Below are 22,425 nucleotides of genomic sequence, written 5' to 3'. Positions count from 1 at the left end.
AAGGCACAAGAATAGGAATTTTGTTCGAGTGGAGTAGAAGACTGTTGTATTGTTTAATCTTACCGAGGACTTTGCCTACTCAGATAGTATCTTCATCTCCCTCCACCTCCTCTCTTACCCTTCCCTGTGTTGTACTCCTGCAGGAGGAGTTGGAAAACTTCCCTCTCCCCACCATCCACATGAGCCAGACAGTCCTGAATCAGACACGGTACCCCTCCGTGCTGCTGCTGGTGTGTCAGGACAAGGAGCAGCACAAACCTGACATCCACTTCTTCCACTGTGATGAGGTGGAGGTGAGTCTACAGACTTGGCTCAGTTTGCATCCTTAATTGTTCCTGCATGATTGGCTGGCTTTGTGTTTTATGTCATTCATAAATCCAAGCTGCTGCTGGAGGTCACATTTTTGTGTGTTTTTAAAAATAAAAGTTTACAAGAAACTGTTGATCATCATATTGGGCTCATAAACTCTGACTCGGGAGAATATTACTACCTTTGGATTATCACATGTTGCTCACCTTTGTCTTCACAGAAAAAATATAGTTGAGGATCAGAGCTTGTTCAAAATCGTAAAGATGTAGTTTTGAGACAAAATGCCACCACCTTTTAGTGTTTCTAAATATGTTTATTACAGCAAGTAAGTTACGTTTATTTTGCACTTTTGTAGCGCAAGCTTCACAGATCGCATAATAACTAAACATAAACAAACAAATGGACAAATTAAGCACCAAAAATGGTCTGTTTGTCGCTGTTTAGATGCAAAAAGTTCACATCTTGGTTGCATAAAACCACCTAAATTGATATTCAAGGATGCTTTAGACAAAGAATGAGTTGCATAAAATTATTATAATGATTTCCTTAGGATGTTGTTAGAGTAACAGTTTTCCTTTAGCTACTCATCATAGATTAAAAAAAATGCAAATATGAATGGATAATATGTAACTCAAGAATTGATATTAAAATGACAGAATATCAGAAACAGGAAATAAAACAATTCTCACCATGCAGACCAACAGCATGTTCCTACATGTCAGTTTACAATGAGATATTAAACTTTCAACATTCAGTTTGACCTCGGCTCTACATCACTAACTATGGCTAACAGTGAAACTACTGTAAGCCTTTAAACTGTGCAAACTTTAAGTTTGACTTCATTTATCTCTCGTCACTTTCTGCAGGCTGAGATGGTTCATGCAGATATAGACAGTGCCATTGGAGACAACAAACATGGAAAGAAAATGAGGCTTCAGACTCTGAAGTGAGAACACACACACACAAACATACATATTATTGCAGTAAAATACACATTGAAGAATGTTACACTGGTCTGTAATTAGTAGATGGCTTACTGGGATGCTGAAAGTCTCTATGCCTCCTCCTCTTCCTGCAGGGTGAACCAGGAGAAAATGAAGCGTCACAGGGAAACCATCCTCCCCCCCTCAGCTCCTAAGGGCCCCTCACCTGCTGCAAAAGGACGTGTTGCAGCCATGAACACACAGGGTGAGAAGACAAACTGCACATGCATTCAAATGGAAGGACATTTCACATACAAAGCTCACATTTTATTCAATAGACGCGTTTATATTGTTTTCTGTGTTTTGAAGTAGATCCACGAGCCTCTGGACAAAATGACGCAGAGTCACATGAAAAGCTGGCCCAGCGCATTGAGAAGGATGTGGTGAGCGTTTTGATCTCTGCAGACACCTGTCATTACATTACACAGCTGCTTTCACTGTCTCATAATGCCTTATTCTTCATGCTAAACCCCGGGATTTGTCTCCCTCAGCAAATCCTCAACTGTGCCCTGGATGACATAGAGATCTTTGTAGCACGGCTGCAAAAGGCAGCAGAGGCCTTTTCTCAGCTCAACCATCGCAACAAGAGTAAGAAGAATAAGAAGAAAGGACCAGCAGGTCTGTCTCCCTTTCTTCTGATGTGGTGGCATGAATGCAGTGACAATATATTCATATTGCTCACATCACCATGTTTTTGCCTTTTTGTGTCCCGTGGCCCGGGACTGTCATCCAGAGTTGCATGTGTGGTAGCACGGGAACAGTTTGGGGTTCATTGCTCAGTTGAGGTGATATTATTACTTCTCATTCACTCCCTGGGAGTGCTGTTCTGCTGTATTTCTGTCATGTTGGTGATATTAATATATTATCAGTGTTGTCTTTGCCTGAAAAAAATCGAAATATTGGCAAAACCAAAAGGGAAGCAGGGAAGTAAAATTTTGTATGAAAGCTGGCTTGAGATGCAGCCAAAGCTTGTTCCCCTAATTATGACTGCACAGTATCACTGTAACATTTTGCTGAGTAATGTTTAACCACCCAACAGTGACAGTGGTGTGACGCTGTGCAGTGGGACGTAGAAACAATGTGTTGATTTCTGAGTGCCTGTTACGATTACTACTGTCCAATAGTGTTGTCTTTTTAGGACAGTTTTATGCCACTGACATAATGATAATAGAATTATAATGCCAGTTCATGCAAGAGCTATATTCATCATTTGATAATAAGTAACATGAATGTGTGTTGTGACTGACTCTGCAGACATGTGCTGACAATGATGAATTCTCTACTTAGAGAATCTGTTTCACAACTTTTGGGGTCAGAATCCCATGTAGGGTCACATATACTGTATGTTGATCAAAAAGTTGGCAAGCCTCAAGTAATGATGGCTGTGTTTGTAAAATGTCATTTAACTTAAATTAAATCAGTAGGTCTGATATATCACAACCTTTACCCAATTTGAGCATACTCCCGAAATGTGATATAAAATAACAGAAAATTCATATTAAATGACTAGTTTCTGGGGTTGTGGGAATTTTGGGACCTTTGGCTTCACAAGTTGAGAAACCCTGATGTGGCACATTCTTTTTTGGGCTTTTACTCTCTGGTCATGGTGAATTTTTCATCTGTAAACCTGTTTATTAATGAACCATTATTATTCTGCTAACCTTTATTTCACTAAAAAACTGTGGCCAGTAAGTGAAACCTGCATCCTGTCTGTAATATGTCTGTATGGATGGCAGACTGGTAACTCTGGAGTCTGTGTGTGGTCATTGTGGCTCTGGTTGTTTACAGAGGGCATGCTGACCCTGCGAGCCAAGCCCCCCTCTGAAGCAGAGTTCATTGATAGCCTGGAGAAACTGAAGCTGGCCCTCAACCTCTTGGTGAGATATCACAGCTCCTAACCTTTCCTCTTCATCAGCTGTCCTCTCTTTCTCATTGTGTATCTGTCATGGCGCCCCCTGCAGGCCAAGCTGAGGAAGCACATACAGAATCCAAGCGCATCTGAGCTGGTTCATTTCCTCTTCGGCCCTCTGGAGCTGGTAAGAGCTACAAATCTGTTTGTTCAGACTTTTCTGAAACATCTAAATCCATGCAAATAAGTTCTGATTGATATACACTGAAATTTTTTAACTGCACAGAATCAAAGCAGTTTAGCATTTCCATTGTCGGCATCAAACATTCCTCTTATTGTTTTTGATTTTTCTTGCACCACACCCACTACCGCTCTGCTAAACTCTCACCAGACTGGAGCGACGTGGCTTTCAGCTCTGACTCAGGTGCAGCCACACTTACGTAATGTTGGTTTCCCAAGCCGCAGTGTTGGGCCACACCTTCGATACTGCTGGAGAGAAACGCAGAGCTGTGATTAGGCTCTGCCAGTTGATATGGTGCAGTAACCTCTGGACATGATGGATTTCCTTGATAAGGTCGAGATAAAGCAGTAATATTCAAAGTGGCCCCACAGTCCCTAGCATGCAGCAGCTTTAAACACATGTGCAGTTTAAATTGTTTTACAATGTAAATTAGATGAAGAGATTTGTCCTGCAGTTAACAGTCAATATTTTATCCAGGATGCTCATGTTGTTTGTTGTCTATTATGTTGGAAGATGAGCCAAAGTTTCTCTGGAGCATCAAGTATGGGAAACTTTCAAGTAATAAAACTGGATTGAATGTTCAGCCAGATCTTCACAAAGCAAGAGAAGGCAAAGAAGTCTTAACAGGACCTAAACACCTCTGGCTAACAATAACTGCCAAAATGAGGTCTGCATTAAGCCGAGGAAGGATCAGAATTCCTTGGGCATGCAATTGTCTTCCTCTCATAAGCTCTAAAGAATGGGCCTCGTCACACCCTGAAGCTGCTCTCAATTGTTATTTAGGAGCCGGTCCACACACCCTGCACAGCAGATGATCTGAATGACCCTCCAATCAATTCAGGGGAATTGTTACATTCAGCTAAAGCAAATTGGAAAAAGAGAAATGACAGCAAACACCAAAGAAGGAGGGAACGCTAAAAGGAAACATGTTCATTTTAAACACAGTTTTTTCACAGCTGCTTGTTAAGACAAGATTAATAATTGTTTTTCTTCCATCCAACTGTTTTAATTTGCACATAAGAAAACCTGAAAAGAAATGCCAGAAATAAAATAAAAAATATTAAAATATTGCAAAAAGGTGGATAACTTGGTGTAGGAATAAAAGCTAAATGCGTCAAAAGTGCATTGGAAACAGATTTAGTGAATAAATGATGACTTACATGAAGCATGTGACTTTAACTTCCACTGAAGCTTCTGCTCTGATGAAGAGATGAAAAACAGTAGCAGGTTTCATAGGTAACAGCCTCTTCATTGCTCCACACTGATCTGATGTACACTTTCTCACATTAATACATGAAAAAATCAAACATGACATATTTCCAGTTTTCTACATTGTTTTTCATAATTTGAGGTTTAACTGATGCTCTTTTGACTTATGTTATCGTGTCAAAGGAACCACTTACTTCTTGTCTCGATTAACCAACTCCTAATAATCACGTAGCAGTTGTAGATGGAAAAAGCATTTATTTGCATTAAGAGTTTTGTGGAAAAACGGTGTCATATATTCTTTAAAACAAGGTATTAAAAAAGTATTTCTTTCATACTGGTACTATAGATACAGAAAATTTGTAATTCCTCCTTAAGACAACAAATCACTCGTGTGTAGTTGATCAGTAAACTTTGTCCACAGGTGCTGCAGAGCTGTGGGAGTCCTGACCTGGCGCGGTCAATAATCTCCCCTCACCTCGCAAGAGACACTGTCGACTTCCTGCGGGGACACCTGACCCCCAAAGAGATGACCATCTTTGAGCTGCTGGGGGAAGGGTGGACCAAACCCAGGTATTCAAAATGGCTGCATTTATACAACCCATTTATCCTGGTGTTTAGCTTTAAGCTGACTTTTTGACCTTCCTGTCCCTCTTCCTGCAGAGCGGAGTGGCCGAGGGATCAGTGCGCTCCTCCTTATCACCCAAAGTTTCGTAATGGCTGGGAGCCGCCTGCTGAGCTCCTCAGGATGGCCTCATGGGAAACAGAGGGGCCCATGGGACCACTGGGGTCTCCCACCAGGCACTCAGCTAAAGATGTAAGGGTTTTGTTTGGTAGCCACTGTGGGTCAATGTAGCGATGATTACAAGTCATAACCTCTGAAAAATCTGTCTGCTTTTGCAGTATTATGGAACTCATTCCTCAAGTTCGTCAAATGGGTGGGTAATGAAGTCCTTCACACTCTTTGCGTCACTTTTACGAATGTCCAAAAAACATGTCAAACTGATGGGAGGATACCATATGTCTTATTAACAGGTCCTACAATGGGATGTCCCGCAAATTTGCCAAACCCTGCTACAACTTTGTCGCACGGAATGCCAACGAGCTGTCAGTGCTGCAGGACGAAATCCTCGAGGTACAAACAGACTCATAATATCTTGCCATCTATGTGTAGATTGACGCATAGTGATTAATTTAAACTAAATGTAGATGTTACATATTCCAGAGCCTTCTAGGGCTAATTAAACATTGACTTCTGTGAAGTTAAACATTTTAACTTTGCAGTGATTGTGTCTGCTGTAAACAAATTGTAAAGATAAACTAATGTCACTTTCAGCACCGCAGCATTTTCACCTGCATCCAGGTCAAGAGTGTGTGTGTTTGTTTGTTACACAAGACTTGAGTTTTATTGCTGTTTGCAGTGCTGTGGAGTGAGATGTGAAATGTGTCTCGCAGGTGATCGAGGATGACAAACAGTGGTGGAAACTACGGAATCGCAGCGGACAGACCGGCTTCGTCCCGTTTAACATGCTGGAGGTCGTGAAGATCGAGGAGCCGGGGGCCATCTACAGCCAGGTGCCCCGATGTGTTTACATGCAGCGCATTAAAATTAAATTTCTCTGATGAACACACATTAAACTTTAGCTGTGTATGGAAGGAAAAGATTCACTTCAACTCTTTTTTTCCCCCGATAGCATTGTACAAAAATGTATACTACTTTTAGCTCTCCCACGGGCAGTTTCCAGCAGCTACAAAGAAAATATTTTAGACTCTTTGTTTTGCGGCAGAATTAAGATACCAGTTTGTCTATTAAAGTCGACCAGACCACAATGCAGCCACAGGACATTTTTCAGCCTTTTGTATCTTTGTATCATATAATAAGTGTCAGTATCACTTTCATTTACTTCTACAGTCATGATCCTTATCTCAGCTGCACAACCTCAGGCGTGTTGTCAAGAGGTGTCACAATGAATTCTGGGAAATGTAAGCAATCACTTACTAAAGTGTAATGTAATGAGATGGGTCAAGGTTTCTTTATCACTACTTGGGGATAAATTTGTCTTGCAGCAGGGAATTGTTGCATCCGGGTTTAGAGTACAAAATATCATTAGAAAACAAACAGATAACACATTTGCTACAAAGTGATGCTGTACCAAATAGTTCAAACTATGAAGCTTCATTTATAACGTTGAATTTGACATCAACATTTGAATGCTGCACACCTTTTTTTATTTTAGCATGTCTATTTTCTGTTTTTTAGACTACTATTTCATACTAGTAGTTGCCTATAAAGATTAGACAAATATGGATGTTGTTGCTGTGGCTGCTTTGAACTGTGTCCGACTCATGTGATCCAAACATTTCCTATTAGAAACTGACTATATTAATTTGACTAACGTTATATTGATTAAGGAAAGTTAATTTGATAAAAAGGACTAACTCATTTAACCCCAAAGCGTCATTCGAAACCCCATAAAAACTTAATGTTTTAATTATTGTACAGCATTTTGTTCAATTATTGGTTGTTTTAAATGTGCTTTACAAATAAACTTTGACTTGACTTAAACATTTAACTTTAAATCAAAGTTTATCAATTTGAACATCCCAGATAACAAGCTAAATAACAGTGTTACAGGAACATTTTATTTGCAGTTATATCATCTGAAAACTGGTCTTAGATCAGCTCTTGCTGAAACCCAACACATACACATACACATATAATAAGTTCCCACCCTCACCTACATTTTCATAGACACACTGCATGCAGGTTCACCAACGCCCTGAGCTAGGTGCTGCATGCAGCTGCTCTTCCTGGTGTCAAATACTTTCACACACATATTTTCACTTTTGGCTCCGGGGCAAAAATGTATCAACCACCAGTGAGATGAAAGACAAACCTGTTTTTGCAATAATAGTGGCTGCGGTTGCGTTGTCATGAACTGTGTTTGTTTTTTTGTCTCTCTGTATGTGTGTGTGCGCACGCAGCAGGGCTACAGGACGTCCCCTCCTGGTTCTCTGAGCCATGGAGACAGCTTCAACAAGGGACCCAAAGACCAAAGTGAGTGAAGGCACAAAAGTAAACAAAGTCAGATTTAGGAATTAAAGATATGCATTAGTTGCTGTCGTTCTGATGTCTGCTTTTTCTGTGCTGCAGTGATGGATCAGGTGAACACTGAGCTATTAAAAAAGATCACTGAAAACAAGCAGCCGGCCAGGAAGTACCACGTGGAGCGATCATCCGGCATACCGCTCCCCTTCGACTCAAAGCCAGAGCAGGTGACCGCATGGCTCCGCGCAAAAGGTTTCTCACAACCGTAAGTCACCGGACGCTCACCAATCCAGACAATCAAAATAACTTTCCCTGCCTTTCTATGGTTGCAGGAAGATAAACCCTACTTGATTGTGATTGTGATTGTGATTGAGCATAGGTGTCGATTTTGGAGGCCCCTTGATATTTTGAACAGGTTAATTTTCCCCAAAGGCATCTGGTTGTTATTAATCAAATCAATCTTTTTTGGACGGTATACTCTGCAGGACTGTTGAATGTTTGGGGATCCTGACTGGAGCCCAACTTTTTTCCCTCAACAAAGAAGAACTGATGACGGTGTGCGGAGACGAAGGCCGCAGAGTCTTCTCACAGGTCACCGTGCAGAAAGAACAGCTCGAGGTCAGTCAAACATTTATTTAAGCATGCACACAAACTGCTCACACGCCTCTTACAGCAAAGCCATTTCATTCACTGTTAAACCAAAAAGAAAAAGTAAAAAACAAACAACAAATGAGTGTACCTGTTTGCAAAGAACTGTTTAGAAAGTTTAATGGTTATGAATAATACCTACGTGGCCCTGGGCATGATTAGACAAGTCATAAAAAAAGTTGGTGTCAGATGTCAGACAATTAGAGTCATATAATAATCAATATAGGTGCAGTCCAAAAAGGGTGTGTACATGCTGAAATCAGGTCAGGACTAACTAGGTAGGATTATTATGATTTAACAACTCCACTACTTTAACAAGCAGTTATCCTGAATAAATTAAAACAGAAAACGCAGTTACGCTAAAATGTTACAGTATACAGTACGCTAAAAGTACGCAGTACGCTAAAAAGTTACAGTATACAGCAGATGAATTGCAGATTTTAACTACAAAGATAATTGATGACCTTTGATATTATTCATTAAATGTAAAATTATCCGTGTCCTTGGCTGTTTTATGTGACTGCATTAATTAAAGAGTAAACCAAGGTAACGCCTGAGTGGTGGAGAAAATACGAAGGAGAGAAAAAAGTGCAACAAAGAGTATTTTGGATATTTCAGTCAAAGATGATTAAAAGCCTCAGTCTGGATAAAGAGTTAAGTCTGTCCAATATTAATAAAAATATAATATTTTGAAGATTATGCTTCTCATCTGCTCTCTCTCTCTCTCTCTCTCTCTCAGTACGTGCACATATTTCCTGATAGCTGAGATGATCATTTATTGTTTTATTCTCTTCTTTTATATTTCATTTTTAACCCTTGCAATATGATTTAATTCTTATATATTATCGTATATTTTATTATCTTTTATTCCGGTTTTATTTTATCATAATTTCATTTTTGTTATCATGAAGCACTTTGTAACTGTTTTGAAAGGTGCAAATACATTATTATTATTATTATTATTATTATTATATTAACAAAGACAATGTTAGGTTGTAAGTCTATCTATTGTAGACTTTTTAAATGTATGTGCAAATTGGATTTGATATCTATTTATTGAACACGGGGAAATTATTCATGCAATTTTTAAGCTTAATGATCCACATCCCTTAATCCAAAGAACCTCGGGATTTTATTGTACTCAGATAAGAAAAATCTGTTGCTATTGTTTTTGAAAATGTATGACTAAATGGTGCAGTTCTTTAAAAGCTCCTTTGTGGCTTATTTATTAGCTCGGGGCCTCTGTCAGTCTTTTTAACAGGGGAATCGTTGAATATTGTACTACTTTAATACACATGTTCTTGTATTTACTTTCTAGAAGAGCAGTGGAGACTCAGAGCTGCAGGAGATCATGAAGCGGCGGCAGGAGAGGATCAACTCGGGCAGCAAAGACTGAACCTGCCGAGCAGCACGACCCCTCCACGAGGTTTCACTCTCTCAACTGCAACAGCTTCTTCAATCAGTCTACTGTTAATTATGGCTTACAGTAGAACATATTGGAATGTTGTATACATTTTTAATTGAATATTTATTTTGTATCATCCACTGTGTATGTACTCCAGTGTTTTCTTATCAAATCATGTTGCTTTTTGTCTCATTAAATTTTGTTGTTGTATGAAAAGAGGAACATATGGATCTATGTACAGTTTTGTGTGTGTGTGTGTGTGTGTGTGTGTGTGTGTGTGGGAGCATGTGTAAACACAACATGCATGTAACGTACAAATCTGTACGGGCAGTGTGGTAAATGTTTCTGCTCATTGTCGATATTGCAGCTGTTTACTGAATGACTTAAATAAGTAGATCTTAGCTATCGCATATCTAAATCTGTGCCACAATGTTTGACACATTTTCTGATATATAGCCAATTATTTTCACATTACTGTTTACAGTTATAATAAATGATAAAATGCGCTCTATGTACAGTATGTCAAAAATAGTCTCATCCTGGTTGGTAACTTCAGATCAGCATTAGAAGTATTAAGATAAATAATGTTGCTGTTTATAATCAGAAACTGTCAATAATCCTGCATGAAGTTATTGTCAATATCAGTGAGATGCTGTCATCAACGTGTTTTATGCAGCATGATATTCAGACAGGAATATATGAGATGTTCTGAGATCAGAAATTAAATGAAGATTTAGACAAAAACATTCAAGGGTTGTAAATATAAAGGGACATGGTGTTTAAAAATAATGATCAAGAAATAAACTTGGTAAATATTTAATATCCCATGTTTTTTTGTTTATGATTCTTGTGTTTGTCACCAGATTAATAAGACCAGAGGTGGAGGAACGTCAGTACAGTTCCTTTATTTATACTGTAAGATCAGAACAAGAATTGCAAGTAAAGAAATAAGTTAAATTAAGTACAGTAACTTTAACTCATCCTCGATTACACAGGATGTGTCTGTGTGTTTTATTTTATAACTATCACATGATAAGATAATGAAAAAACATCACTTTATATACCTCACAATCAGTTTTCACAATTGTATATATAACACCATACTACTGTTGTCCAAGACACTGTAAGGCAATTCATAAAAACCCTGTGAGCACTAAGAATCTGAAAACTATAACACCAACACTAAGAAAAGATCATTCCCACACTATCAACTGGATTATAAAACCAAACAGATACAATCGATTTATGATGCAGAAGAGGAGAAAAGAACATCACTCCTTTTAACAACAGTGTGGAGATTAAAAGTCATTTGTGGAGATATGCGTCGAGCCAGAGGTCCCCTGAAGTTTTCAGTGACCTGAATGAGAACATATATAACATATTAATAATAATACACACAGAACTTTACAAAGGCATGCACATCTGGAGGATAAATACTCAGAGCTCGATGTAAGACGGACAACATAGTGATGTTGCAGTCTGCATGCTGATAATGCTCCAATTAACATTCATTTAACTCCCACAACTGACGTTTTGAACATCAAGTTCTTCTTCCGATGTTGGCAAATACATAAAAGTTAAATAGGGGTTCATCACTCAACTTTGTTCTGCCAGTGATTTTTATTTTGGTTTATTGCAAAAAGGTCACTAAATTCTCTATTCATTAGTCTGTCAGTTACACTTTAAGTTCATATATTTGTTTTTTTCCTAACTAAGCATATAGCTTAAGTGCTATTCTGAGATAATTATACTCTACTGCACTACAACTTTATTATACTTTTACTCCACTAAATTAATTCTGAATTGACTATGCATCAATTATACAAAATATAATCAACCCATACATTATTATGCATTATTATTGATTAATATCATTAGAGATCATTCCAAGGGAAAATTTACGAGGTACCTGGAAGGACATATAGTAAAAAAATAAAACTCACCTTTAGCAGCTTTGACATTACAATAAAGTACATATTAATGCATCAATAATTATAATCAATAATAACATAATCATTATTCTGAAATGGGCCAGTCTTCATTAAAACAGTACTTTTAATTGACTTACTTGACTTACTTTAAGTATATTGTAAACATTGAAACAGGTAACATTTGAATGCATTTTCCTTGTAACAGAGTATTTAGTAAAAGATCTGAGTATTTCTTCCCTTTCTGGTTCAGACTGAAATGGGTGTTGTTTTCGTTTTACTTCAACATGTCTCACTCTGCAGGAGATGATAAACTACTTTTATTATTGGACTTACCTGAAAACGTCGGCAATGCCTTGCCACATTGTTTTCACCTGGTAAGGAATCCCGTGTTTCTCACACAGTGCACGGACCAGCGGGGCCACCAGGTGGTAGTTGTGGCGCGGCATCGTGGGAAACAAACTTCAGGAGACAAAAGAAAGAAAAGGCGTCAGCATCAAACATGTCTCAACAATTGTGCTCTAAATAAATACATTTTTTAAACTGTTCATTATGCAGAGGGATGGATGTTTTAAAATGTTCAACTAACCAGTTCACACTAAATTATTTGAAGTTTGGTTTTGCTGAAGTTTGGTCTTGTTTATTTTTTTGGCAATTTGAGGAAGACACTGTATGATTCAAAAAACTGCTTTTTTATATCTGTGTACTGCAGACTGGAAAGGATAAATAAATATGGATAAATGTAAACTGTAAATTATTGGAATTGGAAATTCATTTTTTTTATCAGTGAATGATTATCTCTCATTTAATTTCAGGAGCTTTGTGTCTGTTTTTCCTACAAACTTTGACCTGGTGAACACACGTTCTCCTTGCACTGAATCAGTGACTCACTGGTGTTCGATCTGAAAGTTGAGGTGTCCGCTGAACCAGTCATTGAAGGGGGACTGCTTGATATTACAGGTGGCTTGTAACTAAAGGAAAGGATGAGACAAATGATGGGTCAGTAGTATGTCAGCAGCACCTACAGCTGACTGTGGGCTCTTTGAAAATAAAGCAGATACCTGCATGGACAGCCAGTCCTGGTGCTTCTCGTGGTCGATGTCCATCGGCAGATGATTCATCTGAGTCACCCACACAAACCAGTGACTCTCCAAAAACCTGTCATTCACAACAACACAACAGTAGAGACTGAACAATGTGTTGCACCGTGTCATCAAGGTGTCAATTGTAACATGGATTTATGCACAAGGGCCAGATGTTCTGTGTTTAGTGCTTGCAGCAAAATGCTACATATAATTCACAAATACATATACAAAGTAAGACAGGTGTGAGAACTTCAAGCATGCATGTAGACCTGTGCTAAATGTCAGATACTTTCTGAAGTTTGACATAGTTGAGATAAAACATTTTTTGCAGGTATTACACACTTGTTTATCAAATCTTAAATGTGAATCTAAGATGACATTGTAAACCTCACTGATGACCTCATTGTTTTTATGTTATCATGAATGTTTCTTTTTTTGTGTCATTTACGTACAGAAAAACAAATTGTTGTTTTTTAAAGATTTTTTTTTTGGGCCATTTTTATTGATAGGACAGAGTTAAGGGGAGAAACAGAGGGGAAGACATGCTGGAAAGGGCTCCGAGTCAGATTCCAACCCGGGTCGCCCGCTTACGAGGACCCTATGGTACGCGCTCTACCAGGTGTACCACCGGGAACGCCCCAAATTGTTGTTTTTTGAAAGGTTTGTAAGTTGAAAATCATTTTGTTTTTTGAAGTAAGCAAGTAATTTATGAATGATTTATAGATCTGTAAAAGATTTAAAAGATATTTCAGGTTGCCAATTCTTTTTAGTTATTTTTCTGTAAGTTTCACTGACAATTAATGTTGATCTTTGATCATCATCATCATCATCAGACTGTTTAAAACATGGATGTATTGTCTATGCCGTCACCCAAAGGTTTCTAAAGAGCCGTTAAGAAGCTCAGTGTGGTGGCTCCGGCCGTCGCCATGTTGGCAGAGCCTGACCAACTCCTGTCTAATCTGAAAATCAGCAGAGTTATGGAGCTGAGTGGGCCGAATGAAGCCTGCACCTACCTATGTCAAATAAGTTGTATCCTTAATTATGCATAACTTTAAGCCGTTATATAGCTTAAAAAATCATGCCCTTACAGTTATCATGAATGGGGAAATTAGCAACAGAGACCAAAAACATTTTACGTACCAGGCTGTAAACATGTTGATTTCTGCTGTAAACAAGGGCGTTTTAACACGGGGGTCTATGGGGATTGAGTCGCTTTTGGAGCCAGCCTCGAGTGGCCACATATGTTTCAGGAGGTGTGTGTGAAGTCTAATGTCAGTGTGTGTGTGTGTGTGTGTGTGTGTATTGTGTTGGTTACCTGACAAAGCTGATGAGCACCATTGAGCCAAACAGGCCGTACATGGGTATAGAGCAGCACAGGTAGCGCAGGTAGTAAGACAGAGACCAAGCCAGATCCTTCACAAGAAAGGACGGTTAATATGATCAATACAATATATTTTTATTAAAAATCATGACTGACCTGAAACTCATCTCTGATCTTTACTCAGCCCTCATGTAACCTGACATATAATCTGCACTGCACCACACAGACGACAGCATCTTACCACCCAGTCATGGCGGGAAATCATGGTGCGAATTATCTGAACATGGAAGTAAACTGGAATGAGAAGTGGCGGTCCAACTAAAAGAGAAAAATAAAACAATTATTCATGTGACGTTTTCATAGTTTCCCACTTGTTAAATGACTCCAACAAACATACCAAGAAAGAAGTACTGGTGTTGGTGGTGATATGGCATATATTTGATCTTCTTCATGCCGTACTGTAACACAGAGGAACACAGAGTCAGAATGAGCTGAAGATTAAATATTAGCTGTTTAGAGAAAACAGACATGTCAGTTACTTGCCTCCACTGGCTGAGTGGCTCCAACTACGAAGATGTGCAACATGTTGACATCAGGGTCCTTACTGAAGATGTTGGGTTTAGCGTGATGCTGGAAATGCCGGTGATTCCACCAGTTGGCCGACGCTCCCTGAGAAAACAATCTTTTAATTTCTCCTCTTAGACTAGGACTCACTAGGACGCCGGCTACCAACCAAAGCTTGTCTCAAAAATAATGCTCCAAGTTTAGTCTACATTTTGGTGAGGGAAAAACAGGCATGGTCATTTTCACAGAAGCTCCTTGACCTCTGACTTCAAGATATTTTCATTAAAATGGATGCTATGGGTACCCATGAATCACATCTTTACAGACATGTACACTTGCACCATGTATGCAGTTTGAGGTAAACCATTAAGTTTTTTAGCATGCAGTACAAATGTATTATTTTCACCTGTTGTATTTGAATAGTTCTGCATACTGGGGTGCCTCAATTGTCATGGAATTGCATACATTTATATCACAGGAAATCTGAGACTTTTATGGATTCAGTAATCCCAATTTTATTTCATTGTAGTGAGAACATTTCTTAAACCTGACCTCGCTGTATAAAATGACCTGTTGTGACCTCTAAGATAATCACAGCCTCATATAACTTTATTACCACAAACAAGAAACCTGGAGCTTTCCAGGGGTGTATGGCCATCCTAGGTATTTTGAGAATAAGGGGGTTTTCAGCTTCTTGCCATCCAATCATCGAAAAATGCTATGCTTGCATAAATCTCCAAAATGTTAAAAATGTATTAAACCAAATCACAGCATGACTTTTCTGTGGTGATTCTACAGATCTTTGTGTTGTAATGTGGTATTTAAGAGCATATTTATCAGTTCTCAAGTGGAAAAAATTGTTAAATTTATCTCTAAATATGTTGAACAAATGGTATTAACACAAAATTAGGGAGTGGTACGGGAGTGTAAGTTTGTATGTTTGTGTAAAAACTTCAGAAAACAGCTACCTTCAAATGACCGATGGCAAACTTGTGCAATATGTGATTCCAGCTGGACTTCTTGAAGACAGACAAGTGGCCGAAGTCGTGCTGCAGCCATCCAGCCTGCAACTAAAGAAAAAAAGAGAAATGAGCATTGACTTACAGTTCGTCAACAACAATATGAGGTAATGACAGTGGAGTCACCTGAGCGGTTGCCAGCATGAAGGAGCTCAGAAACGTCAGTGTCCAGCTAGTCCCCCAGACCCAGACGATCAGCCAGGCGAGGGCCTCCAGCAGCAGGATGTGACACATGTGGAGGCAGAAGAACAAAGGCCGAGCTTGAAACAGACCCTGGCTCTCCGCCTGAGCACGTAAAGTGTGGAAATCCTGTATGATTCTTGCCTGAAAGCAGAGAGGAAGAAAAAGACACGTTCTGAGCATCCGGCTGAAGCATTTCAGGACATGCAGCATCAGAAAACAAACAAGCTATTAAGGCAGTTTGAGTTATTTAACAGATAACGAAACATGAGCGTCCAGAATCTCAGATGTGCTTGAACACTGTAAGACTCATGAATAGCAAAGCAGCTCTGTGAATGGTCTGACCTACTCTTCTTCCTCAGGTGTTTCTCTACATGGTATCCATCCTGCAATGTTGTCCCACTGAGACTAAAGCTGCCACATGAATAATGAGACGTTGTTTTAATTTGAAGGATCTCACGTTTTTGTCCCGGTCCTGGTTGGGCTCTGTCGCTGCCAGCTCTCCAATCAGCAGAGGCTTCAAAAACTTTTGTACAAACTTTATATCGGGATGAAAAGCAGTGAATGCCTCCTGGAAAACAGAGAAATCCTGTCAGTGACAGTAAATAAAAAACAGTGCCATTTTATTTTAACATGAATGCACACACTTTCAAATAAATTGTCACCTAAAAGTTTATAAGTGGTGAGAGAAGCACTCAGACAGTTAACTAAAGTGAAAGTACAGAAGTAATATCAGCAAACTGTATTCATGTATCCAAGGCAAAAGTGTTTTTTCTCCTGTAAATTATTTATGATAATATATATGACATTATTAGATTGCTAATACTGATGCATCAATGTGTAAGCAGATTTTTATGTCATAGCTTGTTAAAGTGGAGCTAATTTTAATAACTTTATATAATATTAGGTAGTTTCATGCAGCTGTTTCCAACCCAGGGGTCAAGGCTCCTCCGAAAGGACACATGATAAATCTGAGGGGTCTTAAGAAGATTGATGGAAAACAATATAACAAAAAGATTCTGCTACACAGATTTGAATACTCTGTTTCTAGATTTTTCTATAATAATTACTTGATTTTTTGGTAAAATATTGGTTATTCATTTCAGATAAATATTAGGTCCTTTCGGCCTTAACCATAAATGAGACCATGTGTGAAGTTTTGATGGAAAATGTCTCATTGGGAAAACTGCTCACAACTCATAGACATTTGAAATGTAACAAGGAGTCGCAACTAGACACTGTATTTGTCACAAGCCAAAAAAAGGAAACCACTGATTTTAATTTTCAACAATGTGTCAGATTTTTTAATCATAGTGTAATAGTGTATGCTTTTTAAAATGTAAAATATGAATCTGTTCAGTAACTAGACACTATACCTGTCAGATAAATGAAGAGAGGTACCACATATTTTTCTGAATGTGGTGCAGCAAAAGTATCAAGTAGCATGAAATAGAAAATGCAAAGTACCTCAAAATTGAAAATAGGTTTAGATTCCACCACTGAGATATATGAACACCACACCAACAAAATCTGATTATATTCTCAGGTGTACATTATTATATTGCAGATAAACAGCACATTACCGTGGCATCCTCTCCAGCATAGTGGCTGATGACCCGGATCCCTCCTGGGTGCCTTTTGGCCCACTGTGTGATGTTGTAAACCTTTCGATCGATCACCAACCACTGGTCATTCTTGCTGCAGTGGCTCTGCACCTCCTCCCATGTGTAGACGCCTCCTACTCGCCCGCTGCCTGGCTCTCCTGACTCCGTCAGCTGGCCTCCACCTCCCATCCTCACTGCTGTGTCTGGCCTGGGTCCACCTGCACACTAAAAGGCCAGTCAGCCACAAACTTTGACACCTGGATGTAAAAAGGAAAAAAAAGAAAGTGTGTTTAATGCTCCTCTCAGAGTGTGCAGTCACAGGAGGAGGAGCATTGAGAGGATTTTAACCTGTTGCTCTCTTTACACCCAACACATTGTAACACAAGTGAAGTCAGACAAAGAGCAAAGCAACATCTTCACTAATAATTGATGATGAAATCCGACAACCAGGAGGCTGTTGGTGAAGCAGGGCGGATTTTCACATATGGAGTTAACATCATTTACCTGTATCGACATTTACCCTCACCATTTATGCTAAATGCACATCCCTACATAATCAAATTACTGTTAATCATCTATTATTAGCCTGCAAGTGCGATTGTGTGCGACTTTATATTTTCACAGGTAGCGCATGTAGTCGCAGTTCACCATAATGTGCATTTAATGTGCGAAAATAGGACGCAAAACAGATCCATCACACCGCTAACAGCCTATCGAATAACGTTTATCGCCTGTGTATTGATTAGTTGGATAATTACAGCAAACAGCGGGCGGCAGGCTGTATAGGCCCGCCACATCAATAAAAAAAATATATATTTCATACTTACAGTATCCAGATTTTGGCTACTCTCCCCGGGGTTCAGTCACATTCACAACACCGGCTCACTTTATTCGCTCCCGTGCCGTTCAGACCCATTTCAAATAGTAAACATCCCAAATTTCATCCTCTTGTCTTCCCTAATATGTTCACGGACTCATTCACCCACTCATTCAGTACAAATTCCGAGCCGATCATTCGAGGGTTTCTGGGCCAATCGGCGTACAGTATATCCTGGACCGCTGGCTGATGTGCAATAGGCTCAACAAGCAGCTCGTCTGAATATCACACAGTCTCAGTCTGTGCGCTCACACGGAAACAGCCGCTTTTACAGCATCCTCCATTATATCATATTCATATTTATTTAATATTATAACACCTGGCACTATTATTGCACAGTATTCATCATGGTCGTGGTTGTAGCTCACTCTATATTCTTACAGTTGCATTGCATTATATTGTGGTTTATTGTTGGTATGGCTCTCCATTGCATTGAGCCTCTACATCTACTCACTGGTGGACTCAAGGGGGCACTCCATAGATAAATTAAAATATTACAAAAGGACAATTAAAATTCCTTATCGTAAAGAAGTATTCTGTTAGACTCTGTGGTTGGTGTAGTGTGAGCTGATGATAAATTTGTTCCCATAGATGGCATCATTGTCATTAGTGGCAGTTGTGCACAGCAAATGCAGAGCCCAAACAGGTTTTAGAATAAGCTAATTAGTTGTGTTAGTTTATGTGACACACACTCTCCGAGTCTGCACACATGATACAGTTTCTACTCAGTGGCGGTCCGAGACCAACCTTACTGTGGGGGCCAAGGAGGGGCCAATGTTTTATCAGAGGGGCACATTAAAAAACAGCAAAGATGATATTTAAGCATTCAAAACCTTTATTTTGGCTCATTTAAGTCTATTTGGAAGATACAAATACATTGATTGAAAAAATGAGACTTACCAACAACATGTTATTTTTGTACGACAATGACATTTCTCATTTTTGTGCACAATTATTATTATTTATTTTTTTAAAGTGCAGTACAGCAAGCATGATCTTTTTTTTTTATTTACACAAGCTTTTTTATTATTGCACAATTAAACTATTACACAATGTACACATTCTGGGTTCCTTTTGTGTACAATGAAATATTGTTTGAACAAAAAATAGGTCAGAATTGTTCCATCTATCATCATTATAAATGTATTGTTTTGTTATTAATTTGACACAGGGGCAACAGCAGGGGCCAAGGGCTTCTTCACAGGGGCAGTGGCCTGTGGCCTGTGTAGAACCGCCACTGTTTCTACTACAGACATTAATTTACAGACATTAATTTACAGAATGAACGCCTAGTGACTTCAGTGATACAAACCTCACTGTGAACACTTCTTGGCGATAGAAATATAGCATGTAGGACTTTTAGCAGGAATATGTAAGAGTGATGAAGTGCCCTCTAGCTGTGCACGCTGCTCTACATGCTGAGAAACCTCCCATGTGCCACTGCGGGCCGTTGGTGCCCTTTTTTTTTGCCCTTGCCCCTCAGACAGTCCCAGTCCACCTCTGTATCTAATAATCTGAGATGGAAGTTTATAATTTTATTTATTAAAATTGAATTGAATTTTACTTTAGTTAATTTATTCACTTGTATATTTTGTTTATTAATTAATAATTAAAAAAAAAACACTCTATGTAATAATCTGAGGGGGAAGTTTATAATTGTATTTATTTATATATTATTTTATTTTCTTAATTCTATTTTTTTATTTGTATTTATTTTTTTGTTTATGTTATTATTATTAATTTATTCATATTTGTTTAAAAAATTGTTTTAATGGGGCCTTTATTACACTGACCAACAAAAACGACCCATTAATGTCAAAGTGAAAATCACTACAAGATAATCTAAATTTACTACTTTGATACAATGATGTGAACCAAAAAAAAGGAAAATTTTCATTTGTGAAATGTGCAAATAAGTGTTACATTAATACACATAGTATATTTTGGACGTTATTGACACATTTTATGCTAAATATAATATAATATAATATAATATAATATAATATAATATAAAAACTATGCAACAGAATAGGCCTGGGCCGATAATCAATAAATCAATTAATTGCACGATAAATTAAATGAACTCAATAATTTTGCCGGCCTCGATATATCGCCATGCGCATGCGTGTTTGTTTTCCTCGTCTGTTGCCTCCAAGCAGGCTGGATAACAAGAGGGTTCACTCTGTGCTGGATCTCTTTTGTTCCATAGCAGAATGAGCGGAGTGAACCCTCCTGTCAGTCATCCAGTCTCTTTGTCTCTGTGGGGAAGGCTGGGCCGCTAGCATTGGCTACACACAGAGTGCAGCAGGTGAGCCTCGTGCGGAGCAACGCCAGGAAAAAAGATGATTGCAAAGCCAAATGCCACAGCCCCAGTGTGGGAATATGTCGGTTTCAAACCGAATGAAAAAGGTGAGCCCATCAACACACGGACGAGCCTGTATGCCCAATTTGTTCAAAAGTGGTGGCAACAAAAAAAGCCACCACAACAAACTTGCATGCCCATCTAAAGCAGAACCACCCGACCCAGTTTTCCCAGCTGGGGAAAAAAACTGCACCTGGAGATGCAGAGCCTTCGTCCCGACAGTCAACACTGGTCGACAAAGTAAATATAAACGCTGTGCGCTCAAAGAAAGTGGAGTTTGCTACATCGCAAAATAAATGCTGCCCTTTTAAAAAAAAAAAATGTTTGTTTTATTTATTTAGGATATTTAAACGTTCTTAAAATTACAATTACAATGGTAAAAAAACACTGAGAAAGTAACTGTAACAGGTTGATCTGTGTAGATCTCATAATCAATGGGAGCATGTAAATAAGCAGTTTTTACATCCATTTGGTGGATTAACAGGTTCTCCTGTGCTGCTTTTTGTAGCAATACCCTAATGCTTGTCAAATTTGCTGTTGGGGAGAAAGTTTCACCATAGTCTATTCCCATCTTTTGGCTGTAACCCTTTGCTACAAACCTTGCTTTGTGCTTTTCTTTACCCTCAGTGTCACTCTTAACAGAATAAACCCATTTACCCCCCACTGTTTTCTTGCCCTTTGGCAAAGTAGCCAGAGTAAATGTGTTGTTTTCTTTTAATGACTGGATCTCCTCGTCCATTGCTTTAACCCACTGTTTTGAGTTAGGTGACTCCATAGCTTCTTTAAATGTATGTGGTACACCACACATTGCTCTGTAACAGTAATCCATGGTAATATGTACCCCATCACTATCACTGTTGTCTGTTACAAAATCCCTTAAATGACTTGGTTTTCTCCTCTCTCTAACAGGATACCTCCCACCAGCAGATTCACTACCTGTCCCACATGAATCTTCCTCATCAGATGTACTACCTTGTACATTTTTGTTTCTCACCCTTGACTCATGAGACTTCTCTGTGTTGTCATAGACCTCCTGTGTGACTTTATCTGCCCCGGAATGTCTTACTCTGTCTTCATCATCGTTTGGTTCTGTTTCGACTGTCTGTGTTTGTTTTTCCACATTTAACTTGTCCAGAAATTTAACAAGTCTGTGTTTCTGAATCTTCTCAGCATCAGGATTGTAAACCAAATAAGCAGGACTGTTCTTGTCAAAACCGGCAAAAAATCCTACGTCACATCTGGAATCAAGCTTTCCCTTATTCTGTTTGTATGTGTAACACACAGACCCAAAATTCTGCATTTTGGACAAATTTGGCTTTTTACCTGTAAGCATCTCATAAGGGGTCTTCCCTGTTCGCTTGTTAAAGCATCTGTTTCGTACTATGGCTGCCATTTGAACAGCATAGTTCCAAAGACATTTGGGTAGCTGACTTTCAATTAGCATACATCTGCCCATTTCAAAAAGAGTACGCCAGCCCCGTTCAGCTGTACCGTTTTGGTGAGATGAATATGGGGCTGAAGTTTCGTGCTTGATGCCATTCTTTCTTAACAGTATCTGGAAGTCCCTGCACATAAACTATGTGCCGTTGTCAGATCTGATACACTTTACTTTTCCATAAGGGGCAGTGTACTTTTCAGTTGCCTGCACTGTATCACTCTTTGTCTTAAGAAAGTATACAAACACAGCACTTGAATAATCATCAGTGAATGACTGCACATATTTGTACCCATCAATAGACTCATTAGCTACTGGACCTGCTAGGTCTGTGTGCACCATCTGTAAGGGAGCCTTTGC

The 22,425-nt window shown here is 38.9% G+C and overlaps 2 protein-coding genes across 5 annotated transcripts in view; one reads left to right on the top strand and one right to left on the bottom strand.

Moving 5' to 3' along the window:
* The window catches only part of eps8l2 (EPS8 like 2), a 28,692-nt gene extending 18,539 nt beyond the window's left edge, over positions 1-10,153 (top strand). For 2 of the 4 annotated variants that reach the window (XM_059334524.1, XM_059334520.1), the window contains 16 exons: positions 144-293; positions 1,176-1,255; positions 1,388-1,497; positions 1,602-1,675; positions 1,784-1,910; positions 3,081-3,169; positions 3,254-3,328; positions 5,013-5,161; positions 5,252-5,405; positions 5,492-5,526; positions 5,624-5,723; positions 6,044-6,163; positions 7,574-7,646; positions 7,743-7,902; positions 8,123-8,255; positions 9,604-10,153. In XM_059334524.1, the coding sequence (XP_059190507.1) occupies positions 144-293; positions 1,176-1,255; positions 1,388-1,497; positions 1,602-1,675; positions 1,784-1,910; positions 3,081-3,169; positions 3,254-3,328; positions 5,013-5,161; positions 5,252-5,405; positions 5,492-5,526; positions 5,624-5,723; positions 6,044-6,163; positions 7,574-7,646; positions 7,743-7,902; positions 8,123-8,255; positions 9,604-9,681 (1,707 nt within the window). In that variant the 3' untranslated portion in view covers positions 9,682-10,153. The remainder of the gene's footprint in view (positions 1-143; positions 294-1,175; positions 1,256-1,387; positions 1,498-1,601; positions 1,676-1,783; positions 1,911-3,080; positions 3,170-3,253; positions 3,329-5,012; positions 5,162-5,251; positions 5,406-5,491; positions 5,527-5,623; positions 5,724-6,043; positions 6,164-7,573; positions 7,647-7,742; positions 7,903-8,122; positions 8,256-9,603) is intronic. The other 2 variants (XM_059334523.1, XM_059334522.1) reach the window with 2 other exon arrangements.
* A 426-nt stretch (positions 10,154-10,579) lies between these two features.
* On the bottom strand, positions 10,580-18,371 carry fads2 (fatty acid desaturase 2). Its single transcript, XM_059334525.1, has 13 exons — positions 18,219-18,371; positions 17,371-17,648; positions 16,248-16,358; positions 15,734-15,931; positions 15,557-15,658; positions 14,568-14,693; positions 14,422-14,482; positions 14,266-14,342; positions 14,019-14,116; positions 12,680-12,776; positions 12,510-12,589; positions 11,955-12,080; positions 10,580-11,047 (listed from the first exon to the last, which is right to left on the bottom strand). The coding sequence occupies exons 2-13, from the start codon at positions 17,578-17,580 to the stop codon at positions 10,996-10,998; spliced, it is 1,338 nt and encodes a 445-aa protein (XP_059190508.1). The 5' UTR covers positions 17,581-17,648; positions 18,219-18,371; the 3' UTR covers positions 10,580-10,995.
* Positions 18,372-22,425: the final 4,054 nt, after the last annotated feature.

This window comes from Centropristis striata, chromosome 6 (genome assembly GCF_030273125.1).
Source record: "Centropristis striata isolate RG_2023a ecotype Rhode Island chromosome 6, C.striata_1.0, whole genome shotgun sequence".
Lineage (NCBI taxonomy): Eukaryota > Metazoa > Chordata > Actinopteri > Perciformes > Serranidae > Centropristis > Centropristis striata.
The sequence above is the reverse complement of the archived record's forward strand: the minus strand, read 5'-3'. Positions and strand labels throughout refer to the sequence as shown.